Source organism: Marmota flaviventris, chromosome 1 (assembly GCF_047511675.1).
Source record: "Marmota flaviventris isolate mMarFla1 chromosome 1, mMarFla1.hap1, whole genome shotgun sequence".
Lineage (NCBI taxonomy): Eukaryota > Metazoa > Chordata > Mammalia > Rodentia > Sciuridae > Marmota > Marmota flaviventris.
In genome coordinates, this window is record NC_092498.1 from 15,906,851 (window position 1) to 15,924,163 (window position 17,313).

Genomic DNA, 17,313 nt, shown 5'->3' on the forward strand with positions numbered 1-17,313 from the left:
GGGCACAGTGACACTCACCTGTAATCTCAGCAATTTGGGAGGCTGAAGCAGGAGGATTGTAAGTTTGAGTCCTGCCTCAGCACTTAGCGAGACCATGTCTCAAAATAAATAAAAAGGATGTGGTTCAGTGGTAAAGTGCCCCTGGGCTCAATCCCCAGTACCAAAAAGAAAGAAAAAGAAAAAAGAATATTAGATTACTCCTGAATGTTGATTCACTATTTTGCATTTTGAATCTTTGAAAAAGGACAGTGAGGGATACAAGTTTTTTTTTTTTTTTTTAATCATGGACAATTTTCATCCAAATCCATACATACACACTTCCATCGTGAACATCTGCTGTGTAAGTAGCCTCTGAAAAGTGAGTCATTTTCTGGGGCTAGTTCTTGATTCTTGTTTGTTTTATTTTTTTCTGTTTAAAGGGATGATTCAGACAAACATAATTTCCAAGACTCAAAAGGATGTCGTCAGAAGGCCGACATTTTTTTCTTCCCAGGATGTGAAGCAGATGAGAAGGGAGCCAGAGTAAGTGTGGTCAAGCATGGCTGGCAGGCACATGTGTGAGATGTTCCTGCCCTGATCTCATCAATCCCTCATGCATCAGGATCCTGTGTTCTTGGAAAGCTTCCGCTTGCTTTCCCCTGCAATTCCCTTTTGCATTATCTATGAACAGTCCCTTTACTCATGGATGAGTGGGAGAATAGTAGACCAGAGGACTGAGGGCAGACCTCCATGGTTGAGCACTTGCATAGCATGTGTGAGGACCCGAGTTTCCATCTTCAGCACAGAAAAGATAATAATAATAATAATTATTATTATTACAACCAGGAGGCCAGCGTTTCCCTCCAACTCAGGGATTTTAGGCAAGTCTCTTAAGTATCTTGGGCCTCAGTTTTTTCCTGCTATGGCCTACAGTCTCAATAATGGCTGGATTAATGGGGATATGCCTAGGAAGTAATCAAAAGCACTGTTTTTTGTTTTGTTTTGTCTTTTTGCCGTGACTTCTCTGTATCTCTGTTTGTGCTCTGTGGTTTATAGAGGATGTGACATGGAGAAAGAGATGGAGAGGAAAAAGGGACAGGGTAGTTCTTGAGCAAGGATTTAGGAGAAAGATGACGTTGGTTAAAGAAGTTTTTTGTTTTGTTTTAATTTATTTTTAATAAACATAATAATTACACTGACTTATATTAAAGGGGATATTCAAAGGAAATTTTGCTATAGGGGATTCACTCTAATTTGCTCATGAAATCCTCAGTAAAATCTACTTTATTCACTTTGAACTAGGATTTTTTTTCCCCCCACTGGTAATGTGTGGATTTGTCAAACAGGTTTCAAGGTAGGTATAAAATCAAGGTAGTCTGATTAGGTTTCTTTGGTTATAGGAATTGAGGTATTTCATTAGAAAGGGAAGGATAAATATGAGAGAATATAGAAAATAACATCCCGAGAGAATCCAGGATGGGTTTGGGGCCCAGGGATGGGAGTTAGTTCTCATTTGCCAAAGAGTCAGAGTCGTCTGGGACCACAGGTCCTTGCCTGTGACCAGGTCAAAGGCTGGCTCTAAATCACCTAAGTTCAGATTCTGCCCACTGCTTATTAGCTGTGGGGATCTGGACAAGGTATTCACTATGTACTAATTTCTCTGCTTATTATTTTTATTCCCCATGGCATTAACAGACTCATTGACTATGTGTGTGTGCATGTAAACATGTGTATATATACACTCCTGTCAACCAGTCTGAAAACAGAGTACAATACAATAAGATACTGATTTATTAGCTAGTCACAGTGGCACATGCCTGTAATACCAGTGGCTTGGGAGGCTGAGGTAAGGATTGCAAGTTCAAAGCCAGCCTCAGCAATTTAGCAAGGCTCTAAGCAACTTATTGAGATTCTCTCTCAAAAACAAAACAAAAAAACTAAAAAGGGCTGGGCATGTGGCTCAGTGGTAGAACATTCTGGGTTCAATCCTCAGTACCTTCCCCCACCAAAAAGATACTGACTTATTATTGACTTATTAATGTTGAGAGAACAATATGCACATAACTTTTACCACAGTACATATAATTCTTCTGTTTTACAATATTGTTAGTCTTTCACTGGGCCTAATTTATAAATTAAACTTTATCATATGTAGGATAAATTAGGAAAAAACAGTACATATAGGGTCCAGAACTACCTGCAGTTTTCAGGTACTTGTGGGATGTTGGTCTGATATATATTTCCCTCAGATAAGAGGGGACTACTACATGCATGATTGACTGAATTCTAACCTCAAGAGTTCCAAACTTTTGCAACTAGTAGCCTAATATTCTCTGAATTTCTCCTCCTGCCTTGCTTTAAAAAAAAATAAATAAATAACAAAACACTGTTGGGGATGTAATCCAGGAGTGCTTTACCACTGGGCTTGGGCTACATCCCCATCCACTTTTTGTTTTTTATGTGGGGCCTTACTGAGTTGCCCTGGCTGACTATGAACTTGCAATCCTTCTTCCTCAGCCCCCTCCAAGTAGCTGGGATTTTAGGCATACAACACCATGCTTAGCCTGCTCTGAATTTCTTTTTTTTGTGTGTGTGTGTGATATGCTGGGGATTGAACCCAGGGCCTTGTGCATGTGAGGCAAACACTCTACCAACTGAGCTATATCCCCAGCCTCTGCTCTGGATTTCTTCATTCAGTTTCTCAAGAATTAGAATCAGGGGCTGGGGTTGTGGCTCAGTGGTAGAGCGCTTGCCTACCATGTGTGAGGCACTGGGTTTGATTCTCAGCACCACATATAAACAAAATAAGTAAGAAAATAAAGGTCCATCAACAACTAAAAAAAAATTTTTTTTAATTAGGATCATATCAATCTAGCTAATCTAAGACCCCCTTTCAGTATGTGTAATGTTCAAGTTAATAAAGTTATGCCCTAGTGGAGCTTACATTCTGTGGATGAGACAATACCTAAGTAGCTGCAGTCAGGTGCCACACAAGGACATGGAAGTTCTGGTCAACAACAAGCCAAACACCAACCACCAACCCACATAGCCTAGCCTAGTGAACTGTACCCCTCGGACTTATGCAAACCCCTCCAATGAGGTCCTTGCAGCAGAATGGCCTAACAATGCATTTCTTAGCACACAGTGCATGACTGTAGTCCTTCTTTGGGTAAATGTCATCCCTAGCAAAGCCCTTTCTCACTGCCCTTTCTCTCCCCTCCTGTACCCAATTATCATCTCCTCAAAGCTCTTGAAATGTTTTGGATTATTCATGGACGTACATGAAAAGAGAAGGGAGTAAATGAATGAAATGGATTGAGAAAAAGGGTGTCACTGGGGGTCATGCAGAGAAGGAGCTTTAATACTGCTGTCCCCAGTCCAGTAGGGACACAGCTTCTGTAGGACTAGGACAAGGGCTGTGAGGGCCTGTGCAGTGCTTGGGGATGTGAACTACAGCACACTCCGTAATCCACGGGCATCTATTATTTTATTTATTTATTTATTTAGTTGTAGGTGGACACAATATCTTCATTTATTTATTTTCATGTGGTGCTGAGGATCCAACCCAGCGCCTCACATGTGCTTGGCAAGCGCTCTACCACTGAGTCACACCCCCAGCTCTCTATGGGCATCTTAACCTGCGTGTTCTCAGTCTGCACTACAGATATAAGCACAGAGTGGAAATCTGAGTTTAAAATATAGATAAGTTGGGGCCGATTTTTCTCATTCCCTAAAAGTCTTCATTTTATACAAAAGGATCTTTAAAAGATTTTTCCGTAATGCATTTAATTTTTAAATGTGATAGTCTGAATCATGTTAAATTTCAAACACCAGCAAAAGTAGAGAGAATTGAAGGATAACCTACTGGGTACCGAACACCTGACATCAACAGCTGTCACTGTTTTGCCACCGTGTTTCATCTGTTCTTACTATCACCTGTGATTGTTTTTTTTTTGGGGGGGGGGCTGGAATATTTGAATGTAAATTGCACCTTTGTTGTCATATATATTTTATGCATGTTTCTAACAGATAAGGAGTTTTTTTTTTAAGGTGGACACAATATCTTTATTTTTATGTGGTGCTGAGAATCGAACCCAGCGCCTCATGCATACTAGGCTAGCGTGCTACCACTTGAGCCACATCCCCAGCCCCAGATAAGGAACATTATACAATAGTATTTACCTACCTAACACAATTGGCAGTAATTCCTTAACATCGTCAAATACTCAGCAATGTCCTGTTTTCCCATTGTCACATAAGTGACATTTTACAGTCGAGTTATCTCAATCCGCATCCAAACAGGGTCTGGACATTGTGTTTAGTTGATTTGTTTCTTAAGTTTCTTTTACTCTATTATAGTCTTCTCCTCCACTTTTTTTCATGCAATTTATTCAGTTTTTTAAAAGAAACTTTGTGATTTGACCTATAGAATTCCCCCCATGCAAAATGTAGCAAATTGTATCCTCATGGATGGATGGGTCATTTCTGTAAATGAATGATGAGATCTGAGGACTGATTAGATTCAGTATCAGTTTTTGGTAGAGAATACTCTACAAGGAATGCTTTCTACTTCTTGTCACATCTTATTAAGGAGTCAGGCACCATTAGATTGTCCTGTTTTTAGTGATTTAGAGTAAGGAGAGTTTTGGTCACTTCAATCTGATCCTTCCATCATAGCATTCTCCATCTGATCTGTCAATTAATGGTCTTAGTAGTTATTGATGGTCACTGGTTAAGTCCAGTAGATACCATTAGGTATTGCAAATGGTGGTTTTCTCATTCTATTGATTCTCTTGTAATTATTGGCTGTGATTCATCTAAAAAAACCTTTTTCTTCATCTGTGGTTATCCTGAAATATAGTTAATGCAGCTGAGATAGCATTCTTTCCCCCAACCCATTGCTGTACTTAAGTGTCTATCATTTGACCCAAAGGTATAACTGACACTTGCTTTATTCTAACACATTAGGATCTTTGAAGCTTAAGCCAAAATATAAAAAAAAAATCCATATGTTTACACTTTAAGTCAGTGGAGAAATGGCATTTTACTTACTAAACTGTGAATAGTTACTGAATTTTTTTTAAAAGGATGATTATGGTACATCTATGTCAGGAATAGGCAAGGATGTACTTCAAAGAAAAATAAAGAAATAAGCACTGCATCTCTCTAGGAAGTTATGGATAGAAAGTCACTTGGAGACCACCGAGCCACGTCCACAGCCCTATTCTGTATTTTTATTTAGACACAGGGTCTCTCTGAATTTCTTAGTGCCTCACTTTTGCTGAGGCTGGCTTTGAACTCTCCATCATCCTGTCTCAGCCTCCTGAGCTGCTGGGATTATAGATGAGCAGCACTGCACATGGCTTTTCTTTTTTTTAAACTACAAAAGATTTTATTGTATGAATATATAGCAGTATATTGCTTGCTGACACATTTTTATTTGCAGTCATTTGCAATTACAAGCATTGCCTCTATTTAATATTTTGTATATAGATCATACTGTGCATGAATGAGTTACCCTAAGATAAAATTGGATTCCTAAGTCAGAAGATTTGTACAGTTTTAATTTATGACAGGTACTGGCTGAATTGCTTTCTCTAAGGATTGTGCCAATTGATAGTCCCACCAAAAGTGTACAAGAGTCCCTATTTTCTCAAATCTTTGTAAGTCTAATTATCAAACATTTTGATCTGGGCTGGAGATGTAGCTCGGTGGTAGACCTCTCTTGCCCAATATTCAGGAAGCCCTGGGTTCCATCCTCAGTTCTGCAAAGGAAAGAAAGTAAATGTGTTATTAGTTGAAAATGGTCTTTTAATCTCAGAAGAGTTTTCATTTAAGAATAAGGTTGAGGGCTGGGGATGTGGCTCAAGTGGTAGCGTGCTGGCCTGCCATGCACGAGGCACTGGGTTCGATCCTCTGCACCACATATAAATAAATAAAGATATTGTGTCCACCTAAAACAAACAAAAAAGAATAAGGTTGAGGGAGGGGGTTGTGGCTCAGTGGTAGAGCGCTTGCCCTAGCATGTGTGAGGCACTGGGTTCAATCCCCTGCACCACATTAAAATAAACAAATGAAATAAAGGTATTGTGTCCATCTGCAACTAAAAAAATATTTAAAAAAGAATAAGCTGTTTTTGGTTTTTAAAGAGAGAGAGAGAATTTCTTAATATTTTTTAGTTTTCGGTGGACACAACATCTTTATTTCATTTTCTTATGTGGTGCTGAGGATCGAACCCAGCCCCCCGCCCCCCCCCCCGCCCCCTCCATGCCAGGCGATTGTGCTACCGCTTGAGCCACATCCCCATCCCAATAAACTGTTTTTTGAAATGTTATTTTTCAAATAAATAACCACAAAAAAGGAAGAAAGAAAGAAAGCCAGTAACTTGGACATGAGAAACGTAAAGCCAAGTGAATTTTCATTCTCTATTTGTAGCCATCAGGTGGCACAGGCTGCAGCAGAGGCTTTGACTGTGTCCTCGAAATCGCTTCCTCAGAGGGACCTTGGCTCCCACCCTCCAAGTAAATATAAGGTACTTGCTTTTTACTTGATTGGTGGGTGAATCCTTTAATGGTGGGAGAAAATATTTTGCTACAACCATGTATGTTTGTTGATTTGAATGAATGAATTGCTTCCATAAAACTCTGGGGTCAAGATTCAAAGACAGACATCTAAATGTGATTGTGTCACTTTCCCAGAGGACAACTAACCTCCATAGGGAGCCTCATCATTTTGGGGGCTTGGCCACCCATGATGGTATCTGAGCAGATCCTGACAACAATCTTTGAGGTAGACATTAATACCTCTATTTTACAGAGGAGAAGACCAGCTCAGAGAATACAAATGACTTGGCTCAGTGGGCTTCACTCTGCCACTAGCCTGATAGGGGAGAGACTGTTCCTAGACTTGAGCCTCCATGTTTGGCTTCAGCCCTTGCACAGAAGAATTTGCTTGGATTCCTTCAATTCCTCTGTCACTGCATTGATTTGAAGCTTTAAGCAAGGAACTTGTAAAGCCACTAGGCTAAATCAGTGCCAGGGACATCCCGTTGTCCTTAGGTATAGTGCTTAGTTAGCCCAAAGTCACCTGAACAGTTAGGCCCACTATCTATTTGGGTGTCCACACCTGGAATGAACCCCCTGATCCAGGCTATCCTCCAGCTGTTGGGAACTGGCAATGACCCTTATTGCATAGGGGCCACACAGATAGATGTACCATGCTTCCAATGTTTCCTGCTTCACATTAATATATTAAAAAAAATTTTTTTTAGTTGGAGGAGCTCGAAAGCCTAAGCGCAGAATATGCCAACATAAGTGACTATTTTAAAGCTTCCATGAAAAATTTCAAGATTGAAAAGATAAAGAAGATCCATAACCAAGAGCTCGAGGAGGATTTTGAAAGGTTGGTGGCCATGTGATCATACTGCTTTCCATAGAATTTGGAAGGATTGGTTCTGATCTGACAAAATTTATATTTGCTGGTTTAATTTAGTAGTCACATAACTACTCTAATATTTGGTCTCTTTTTTTTTTTCATTGCCTAAAAATCTCAGCTTTCCAATTTTACAGTTTAATGATTCTGTAAGTCTATTCTTTAAATGTCTTAATAAATTTATCATTTTATAGCCACTGCCTAAGTTTTTCATTTTGAAATAGAATGGAATGAAATTTAAATGATTAGACTTCAGTTGGGATTAATGCTGTGAAATAGACTGGGAGAGGAATGTTCTTGGTGTTAAGTCTTGTCATTTCCAATATTAGGAAGAAATCGAAGATGATGCAGACAGAAGAAAAATTGCTGTTTTATGCAACAAGCCGTACCAATGTGGATTCTATCTGTTCTTATAATTTCAACTGGTCTGTGCATGGACTTCATGAAATCAAATATGGAAGAGGTGTGTGCTGGAACAGAGATGCTAACTAGTAGAGTCATAATCAGACTTTCTAAGTGCTTCTAGTAAGAGGTGTATGTAATTGTTTTTATAGCACGTCCAGGCTTTAGTAATCATAGAAAATAAGCTCACAGTAGCCTTAAATGCACAGATTAGAATGGTTCAGTTGACTTGGAGATTGAGTGAGGGGCCTTAGCCTTGCTCCTGACATCTTCTGTTCTTTCTGGGAGTCACCCAGCTAAAATGGCAGAAAAAGAAATGAAATAGGAAATTTTCTAAAACTTTTCATAAAATGAAAATAGGAAATTTTCTCTTGTCAGGAAATTGTTGATCTGCTGGGTATGGAAATCTCCGTGATCATCTGGGGTGTTCTAAAGTTAGGATGATGCATCAGCTTTCTTTGGAAATCTTTGTCAGGGCTAATTTCTTGCCCTTCTCTGGACACTCTCCAAGACCTATCTATCAGTAGTAATTGACCTTTGTTCCTAAAAATGTATGGCAGGTGGAATGGATTTCTGGCTCATGGGTTCCAAATTAATTCGTCCAACTCGCCCTGTGTGAGTTGCTTGGATGGGATTCCTGTGCTGTCACCATATGGTTATTGCACCTACTGGCTCTCCCTATCACTGTGAGCCTCATCCATAGCAGATGTTTCCCCGTTATTTCAGGGGGGTTCTGTGCTATCTAAGGATACTCATGTCATAAATATTTGTTTAAGTGGCTTTTTTTCTACCCTTCTTTACAAAGGTGGGTTTATAGATCAGTAAGATACTGTTGACATATGCTTAGTCCACCCAATCATCTGATTCTGTGTAAAGAATCCTTTCTTTATATACTATGTACCCTCTTCATAATAATTCTCAAAACTTTTTCTGATTATTTCTAGGAAATCACTTTGCAAAAGAAGCCCTCTCTTCCCATAAAAATTGCCAGCATGATGTTAAAAGCCCGGTTATGTTTGTAGCCCGAGTCCTGGTTGGAAATGTTGCCGAGGGAAGAATGATGTATACGACGCCTCCTCCACACAGTGACAGCTGTGTGGATAACACTCTGAATCCCTCCGTTTTTGTCATCTTTCATAAGGATCAGATGTACCCAGCATATGTGATTGAATACACTGAGATGGATAAAGCCTGCGTGATTTGTTAGGAAGGATGCACACCAATTCTGTTCACATGTGGGACCAACTTGTCCCAGGTAATAGTTAGACTTTAATATTTTCTTATCAAGTTACCTAATGTCTTAATTCAGTGGTATCCAAATTTTGCTGCACAAAAATTCCGATGCGCCTCATTCTGATAAAATCACTCTTTCCAGGGGTGACAGCCAAGTAGTGGCATTTTTTTATAGCTCTCGCAATGATTCCAGCGTGTTAGAAAGTTTGCATTGTCTTAGCTGTAACTGGTCAAGGCTCATTTCTAAATTTTCTACAGTTATATTAATCTCTCTCATTGCTTTGAGTTTTACGTATAGCACAGTTACGTTTTGGTTAAATTAAAAGAAAATTAATTTGGGAAATTTGAGAGAAATCTAATAATACCTATGCAAATAAGGACATACAACAATAAAGCCTTGGATGGAAGATTATGAACAGCTGCTGGAAAAGTGCCTAGGGACACACTGAGGAGGAAAAAATTAAATATAAATGCTATTATAGACATAACCGCAGTACTATACCGTATCATGTGATGAAACTAATTTGGGGACACGTTTCTCTGTCTCTGCCTTTACTCAGAAGACAGACTCCATAAGACTCTGGGATGCAATAAATAAGAGCCATCAAGTATGTCTCAGAGAGAAGCAAGCAACTAGAGCTCAAAGCCCATTTGGGCTCTTTATATAGTGAGGACCAAGTAGACATTTGTGTTCTAACTAATGTGATTACAGAGAAGGTATTTTGCATGCCAGGCTTTCAAGAAGATGTCTGTATTTTAGAAGGACTGCAGTAATCATATTCACACAACTAGGAATGATAAATCTGAGTGCTATTGTAGTCGTTTGCTGGAGTTGAGAGTCACCAAGGAATTAGGAGCAGGACCTCCCTAAGGATGGACCTCTTATGAGGTGAGATGTGTTTATTGGTGAGCACAGAATCTGAACAAAGAGAATAAAGTCCCAAGCAGGGACCTTGTGCCTGCTGGGGCTTCTTTTTATAAAAATAGTGAATTGTACTGTAGTATAGTCCATTTTTAGAGCATTTGAGGTGCCTGGACCAATATCTTCCTTCCTTATTTTGAGTGAGTTTTTTTTTTCCTTCCAATTTTCCTTTGTCAACATTCCATATCAGTTGCCAAAATTTCATATTAAGTTTTAGATTAGTATAAAAAGCTTCATAATTGCTTGGTTTAAGTGTTTCCACTCTTATATAGTTTTTTTTTTTTTTAACAATAGGGTTATTTTCTGTAAGGCTTCGCACGAGCGGTTGTTTTCATTCACTCTGAGAGCGGTTGTTTTCATTCACTCTGATCGTGATTTTGAATGGGCACTCTAAATGAAGCCACTTAAGAGTTCCTATCTTGACCTTGACCTTTGTGCTGTGGAGGTGTCCTTTATCCAGTTCTTTCCACATGCCCGTTAGGCAGCTCTAGTCGGCTATTTTACAGGCATCTCCAGCTGCACATGCCCATCTGCCTCCCTCACGGGAATACAGTCCTCCCCAAGTCAACAGTGTCACCGGATCCCATCTACCCATGCGGAATTCCAGGGGCTATCCTCGACTCTTGCTGTCCCTCCCACTACATATCCAAGTCTTCCCCAAGTCCCATTTTACCTCTTTAATATCCCTTTGTCCCCTTCTAAGTTGTTCTCTACTTAGCAGCAAGATTGGCCATATTTTAAAATATTTACTTAGTGATTCTCTTTCCAAACACAAATCTGATCTTACCTTTAGGATGAAATTCAAAAGCATGATCATGGCCCCACACGATCCTCCCTCCCCTACCCTCCTATCATTTATTTCTTCTACATGAGACACCCTGGCTCCTACACATTTCTTTGGTGCCCTCTTCATCTAGTTCAGTGGTTCCTAGTGAGTACTTCTGCCTTTAAAAAAAAAAAAAAAGATAAATACTTTGCAACATCTATTTTGTTGTCTTCAAAATACATTTCAGAGGTAATATATTCTACCTACACACAATCTGGAAATACAGTAAAATTTAAGTAATATTACTATTAATATAAAAGGCAAACAAAATGCCCATAATTTGGGCACAACCTTACAGTACTAGGAGGCATAATGAAGTAATCCTATGCTTATTTCTACTTATAACAAATAAATTTGAGCTTGAAAGTAGATCAGAAGCTATGGCATACAAAGAAGCATGGAAAAATGAAAAAACAGAGACATGAGTGGACGTTAGAATAAAAACTAGTGATACAACAACTTACTTGCATGTGATAACACTTGTGTGTATGTGATAGGAGAAAGAATGAAATAACCTTCATTGAAAGAGAAACGCTATGCAAGAAAATTTTCAGATTGTCAAAACAGAAAATAAGAAAATATGATATTCTTACAGACGAGCTGTAGATTATATGTGAATGTCTAGCGAGACATTAGACATTCAAAATCCGTATGGGGTTTCTGATAATTTCTCACTGTGAGAAATTGTCCATCGTATTGCAAGATGCTCAGCATACTTGGTTCTCATGTGCTGGTTGCCAGTAGCGCCCCACCAGCCTGTATCATAGCAACCACTTACCCTATCATACTTGTTCACCCTTTTCAGAACAAATGTTTTGCAACATCCCCTTGGCTGTCCTGAGATGATTTATAGATAATGCAACATACTTACACACAGGAATTTCTTCATATATTAACTTGATGGCTCAATTCTACTATTGGATATAGAAAATTAGAAATTTATAATGAAAATAAGGTGAATTTCAATATGTAAATGCTCAGGCATGACTACGCCATAAGCCATGAAATAGATAGAAGTTTACTCTAATAATGAATGGGTTCAGGCTTAAGAGTTAGCTAGGGGCTACTTCCTGTAAAGAAGACAGGAAAGTGAAAGACTAGCATTATGGGTGACAATAGAATGTGGACTAGTATTAGGGTGAGTCATTACAGACCATCTACCTTATCTGTCTATGATAAAGGAAAGGGCGAAATTACCTTCATTGAAGTAAGGATAATAGGACAAGACAAGTTGCAGATTGTCTTAGAGGAAACATGGATTCTTTTCTCTCAGACAAGCTGTAGGTCCTACATAAATGTCCAGCAGGACATTAGACAAGGCGTACAGGGTGCAGAATAGTTATTCAATGTGTGGGACAAACCCATACACTGAAGGACATCTGTTACCCCTGACTGCATTTACTCAGTGCCGCTTATAGTCCCCGATTATCATGAAGCCAACTACTACTCATCACATTCCAATATGCTGCCGTGAGAACCACTGACCTAGATTCACTCAACTGTTACCTCCATCAGGAAAGAGCCCTATAGGTCACATCCTTGCTCCTCTTCCCCGAGGTTTTAGAATACTTTGTGTATTGATTTATTCATTCTTGGCATCTATGGAATTTGAGACTGTCTGCTTCCTGCGATAGATTGTAAGCTCCCCAAGGGCTGAGTCGACCCGTCTTAATTTGTTTTGCTACCACTGATGCCCAGCCTAGCCGGGCGTTTGATATATTGATACGCTAGATAGATTTTAATGAATAAATAAGCTCAACTATTTATGTTATAGTAGTTGAGTAATACTGCTCTTTGTTCTTGTATGCTTAATTTGAGACTATGTAATAAAAAGAAAAGAATAATTTTGTTCTGTTGCTTTTTTTTGGTGTGTGTGTGTGTGGGGGGGTATTTCCAAAAAGGCAATTTTAGACACTAGTCTATTCAAAGGGGTGGGGTGGGGGGCAAGAGGTGATATATCCCTTCCAGGGTTATCACTCTGGGGCTCTGACCTAGGAACACGCTGCCAGGGCATGGCAGGAGGTGGTGATGGAGAAACCCACTGTTGGTTGGGAGGGAAGGGCTGGAAGCTGGGAACATACTTTTATACCTTTCCTCCTCTGGCACCTCGGGGGCAGCAGGGCTAGGCTGAGGCACAGAAGTTAAACAGTAACTGGTCATTAGCAGAATTCAAAAACCCTTCTCTGCTCTTTTATTTTTGCAGCATTGGGGATTGAGTCCAGGGCCTCATGCATGCTAAGGAAGCACTCTTCCTCTGAGCTACCTCACCAGCCCTCCACTTGTTTTTTAATCACAAAGCTTTGGATGGAGAGAGAAGGTGAGGGAGAGCAATACATATGGCAGCATAGACTTGAAAAGGGAAGGTACATTGCCATTTGATTTGGAACCTCAGTACAAGTAAAACCATGAATAGCAAACCCATTGCTGTAAAGGCACCCACATTCAAATACACAAAAATACTGCGGAACCAAGCAAGAGCAGATATCTGAAGGGTTTTTTTTCCCCTGTGTTTATTTACTTTGTCATAGCATGCTCACAATAAAATCTGCGATTATCTAGTTTCTGGGGTGGACTCCTCAGTCCGGCATTTGGTGGAAGCAAAGCTAAATAGCAACCACTTCCTGCTCCTACCTGTAGCTACTATAAGGACAGCTATCAGGAAAGGCAATGAATGCCCAGCGGGAAGTGTGTGGTTAGAGCCACTGGGGCTATGTTCCAGGACGTGGCTTTGAAAAAGTGTGAGGGATAACAGGCAGGTTTCATTTCCAACATGAAGGGCAGAGGGGATGAATCTATGTCAGCAGTATCAGTGTTGTCCCTGGAGTGAATGATGAGAGCCTGTGCTCCAGTAGTAAGCCTGGAAGTGCCGTCAGCTTAAGCATGCATGGGCTTCAGAATCCGGTGGAGGACACGAGGGAACTTTCAAGGACCTGCTTACATACTAAAGCTCCAAGCCTACAATGCCACCCCCAATCTCAACCTCCTGCTTCTCTTTTCCATACCTCTGTAGTCGACTAGGATGGTTTGTTTCCTCTGTGCCTTCCCCAGGAATCATCTTTTTTATTCCCAGACTTCAGGTATGGTACATGCTACAGATTGAGTCTGCAATGTCCCCCAAAGGCCTGTGTTAGTGGTTTGATCCTCAGCATGGCACTTCTGGGAGGTGGTGGAAATCTTTTAAGAGACACACACTGGGAGGTTTTAGGTCACTGGTGGACTTGTTCCCCATGCTGGTCCTGTTCACCCTGTTTCTCAGTCGCTTCGAGGTGAGCAACTTACTGCGCCACCTGCTCCCACCATGATGTACTGTGTTGCCACCGGACCAGTTGGTCATGGACTGAAACCCCCCAAATGGAGCCTTAAATCAAACCTTTCCTCTTTTTAAGTTGATTTTTCTCAAGCATTTGTTACAATAATGGGAAGCTGACTCCTAAAACCACACATTTGGGGCTCCCGGATCTGTACCTCTGCTGAGGCTCAAATAACTTGTGCAAGGTGTCACAGTGAAGGAAGCCAGCTGCAGAGCCCACAGATGAGGTGTGCTACTGTGCTGCCTCTGCAGGAGGTCTCCCTCTTCCTCTCACCTCTCCACCCTCTCCCTGCACATCCTCTGGTCTCTCCTCCACATTTTTTCTGGCTCACAGTCTTCTCTGCTCCCAATTCCCCATCTTCTCTCAACATTCCTGTGAATGATCCACTCAACAGCCCCAGCCTAGCGGTCTCCACCCTCTCTGTCTTCATCCTCGCTCTATCAGGACGCCCACATCCATCACCCCACTGCCATTAGTCAGAATCGCTCAGAACTGCTCTCTCTGAAATCCTAAACTTCTGTTTTCCATCCGTGATCATAGCTTGCCCTTTCAGTCCTCCTCCCACCCCTGCGTCTACCTTCTCCACATATTCAGCCCCTTTCTGTATTCATTTCTGTCCTTATTTAGCCATGAGTCCATCATTCAACCCCTAACCCCTTTCAATTAATACCCAATTAATTTCAATTAATCACCCAGAACCTTTAAGCTTCTGCTCATCTACTTGGCAAAACCTAAAAGAGGATCAGTCAAATTTTGCTCCTATCCATGGAGTGTCTCCAGGGAGACCAGTGGAGCTGCTGGAGGGGTGCACTGTACAGCCGTGGCTGTCACCCTCGCCAAGGCCCTCCACTGCCACCCTCCCTGTCAGCATTCTCCCTATCTCTAGTCAGCCTTGCCAACCCCTTATAGTCTCAAGGGACCCCTCCCACTCATTCTTGGGCTTGTGTCATACTTACAAAGGCAAAACAAAAACTATTGGGAGGAACTTTATGTGCCACCATCCTTGCTTCCTTTCCTCTTGTCTGAACGGAAAAGGTCTTTCTCCTCTTGTCTGAGGTTAATTCCCCCCACTGGGTCCCATCCTTCTGTCACTGCTTTATGGACATCACCCGCTGACTAGCCACCTTCATTCCTGTGTTTTCAACTTTCCTCCCTGCTAGCCCATTCCACTTAGTATATAACCGTACTTGTCTTGCCTATAATAAAATCCTTCTGATACTTGTGTATTCCTCTAATTATTATTTTATCATCTCCTTTTCAAATAATATTTATAAAAGTAGCATATAAGGCTAGGGGTATGGCTCAGAGGTGAAGGGCTTGCCTAGCTGGCATGCATAAGTCCCTGCCTGGGTTCAATTCCCAGCATGGATTTTCCCATTCATTTTTAATCTACAGAAGTATGCTATATTAGGTTGGGGATGATAGCTCAGTGGAACAGTACTTGCCAAACATCTGAAATAAACTTGCTTTTGCCCTTATAGCAAGACTCCCTTGCTGACCACTTTCTCCTTCAACCTGTCTCCTCTGTGTGTCTACAAATGACTTACACTTTCCTCTAATCACTCTTTCTCAGCTTATATCTTAGGCTGGGTTCCCCCCGAAGCAAAGAGAGAGGGATTGAAAGCAAGCAGTTGATGTGGAAGTTGGTCCCAGGAACACTGGTAAGAGGAAGCAGGGAAAGGAAGGCAGATGGTGCAGGCTGTAGTAACAGGCAGGTTATGGCCAAAGGCAGCGGGCTCAATTCCACTGAAGAACCTGTGGGAGGTTATGAAATATACACCTCCAAATTGTTCCATGGAAGAATAATGAGCTGGGATATCTGTCCCCTCTTAGGTTCGCTGGCAAAGTGGTGTAAAATTAACTGACAATAGGAAAAAAAACACTAAAGTTTATTCATGTGCATATGGAGCACACAAAAGTGGCTTCTAAATAGTCGAAGAGGAGCTCAGTGTGAGGCCCAGGCAGGAGGATCCAGAGTTCAAAGCCAGCCTCAGGCATTTAGCAAGGCCCTAAGCAACTTAGCAAGACCCTGTCTCTAAGTAAAATATAAACAGCACTCCTGGGTTCAGACCCCTGTACCAGAACAAAACAAAAACAAAAACACCAGTTAAAGAGGATAAAGGAGGGCAAAATGGCTTCTATGGGAAGAACAGTGGGTTTCCAGGGTAACAGAATGGAGAACAGTTTGGGATAATGCTTGTTTATGTAAGTGTGGGAGGGTTTTCTCCCTTTCTTTCTTTCCTGCCATAAAAGTCCCACGGAGAGGGGATCCATATAGGCTCACTTTCAGAAGCTTCTGCTTTTAGTGAGATAAGGAGAGCTCCAACAAGATTTCTTTCTGTATCTGTTGAATCTCAAATATCTTTAGTTTAAAACAGTCCTCACATATACTCTGGGCCCAGGTGGGTCCCCACACCACCAATTCCCTAATATCCCTGTTGAACTCCTTGGGGATTCCAGCCTGTCTATTGCCAGCAAGCTCATTCCTTTTGCTGGAAAAAGACCTTAGGCAGAGAATCCTGGTAAAAATGCTGAGTGCCAAAAGGACACAAGCTACTACCATTTTTCTCTTCCTCTACCTGCTTCTTTAATGGTGGTATTCCCCAAGATCTTACCCTCCCATGGTTCTCACAGCTTCAGTCACTATGATGTCATTCAAATCTATACCCTTCCCTTCTCATCTCCCTTAAGGGGTGTGTGTGTGTGTGTGTGTGTGTGTGTGTGTGTATTGAGCACCTTACCTTGGATTGTCCACTGCAAACAAAACTCAATAAAAACTGGGTTGACAGTCTCTCTTTTTAAAAAAATGTATATATTTTTTAGTTGTAGATGAACACAATACCTTTATTTTATTTATTCATTGATTTTTATGTGGTGCTGAGTATTGAACCCAGTGCCTCATGCCTCACGGGTTCTAGGTAAGTGCACTGCCACTGAGCCACAACCCCAGCTCTGGGTTGAGGGTCTCTTAAAGCCTTTTCTCTTGTTATTCCCTACCTTGTCTTGCTTTTTTAAAATCTGGTCTTCTTATTGTTTCCAGAGGTCTTTCTAAAACATCTGTCCTAGGCTGGGGGTGTACTCAGTGATAAAACGCTGGCTTAGCACACACAAGGTGATGGGTCTGACCCCAGCATGCAAGCATGCATAAAAATTAGATAAATAGGGGCTGGGGTTGTGGCTCAGTGGTAAAGTGCTTGCCTTGCACACAT

General features: G+C 41.0%; 1 protein-coding gene and 1 non-coding gene across 2 annotated transcripts in view; one reads left to right on the plus strand and one right to left on the minus strand.

Annotated features, from left to right (window-relative positions):
* The window catches only part of Zc3hav1 (zinc finger CCCH-type containing, antiviral 1), a 54,064-nt gene extending 41,427 nt beyond the window's left edge, over nucleotides 1-12,637 (plus strand). The window contains exons 9-13 of the mRNA XM_027952177.3: nucleotides 420-522; nucleotides 6,415-6,511; nucleotides 7,250-7,380; nucleotides 7,740-7,873; nucleotides 8,757-12,637. Of these exons, the coding sequence (XP_027807978.2) occupies nucleotides 420-522; nucleotides 6,415-6,511; nucleotides 7,250-7,380; nucleotides 7,740-7,873; nucleotides 8,757-9,019 (728 nt within the window). The 3' untranslated portion in view covers nucleotides 9,020-12,637. The remainder of the gene's footprint in view (nucleotides 1-419; nucleotides 523-6,414; nucleotides 6,512-7,249; nucleotides 7,381-7,739; nucleotides 7,874-8,756) is intronic.
* Nucleotides 2,573-2,648, minus strand: Trnav-cac (transfer RNA valine (anticodon CAC)). The gene has a single exon. It is a non-coding gene; the product is annotated as a tRNA-Val (tRNA).
* Nucleotides 12,638-17,313: the final 4,676 nt, after the last annotated feature.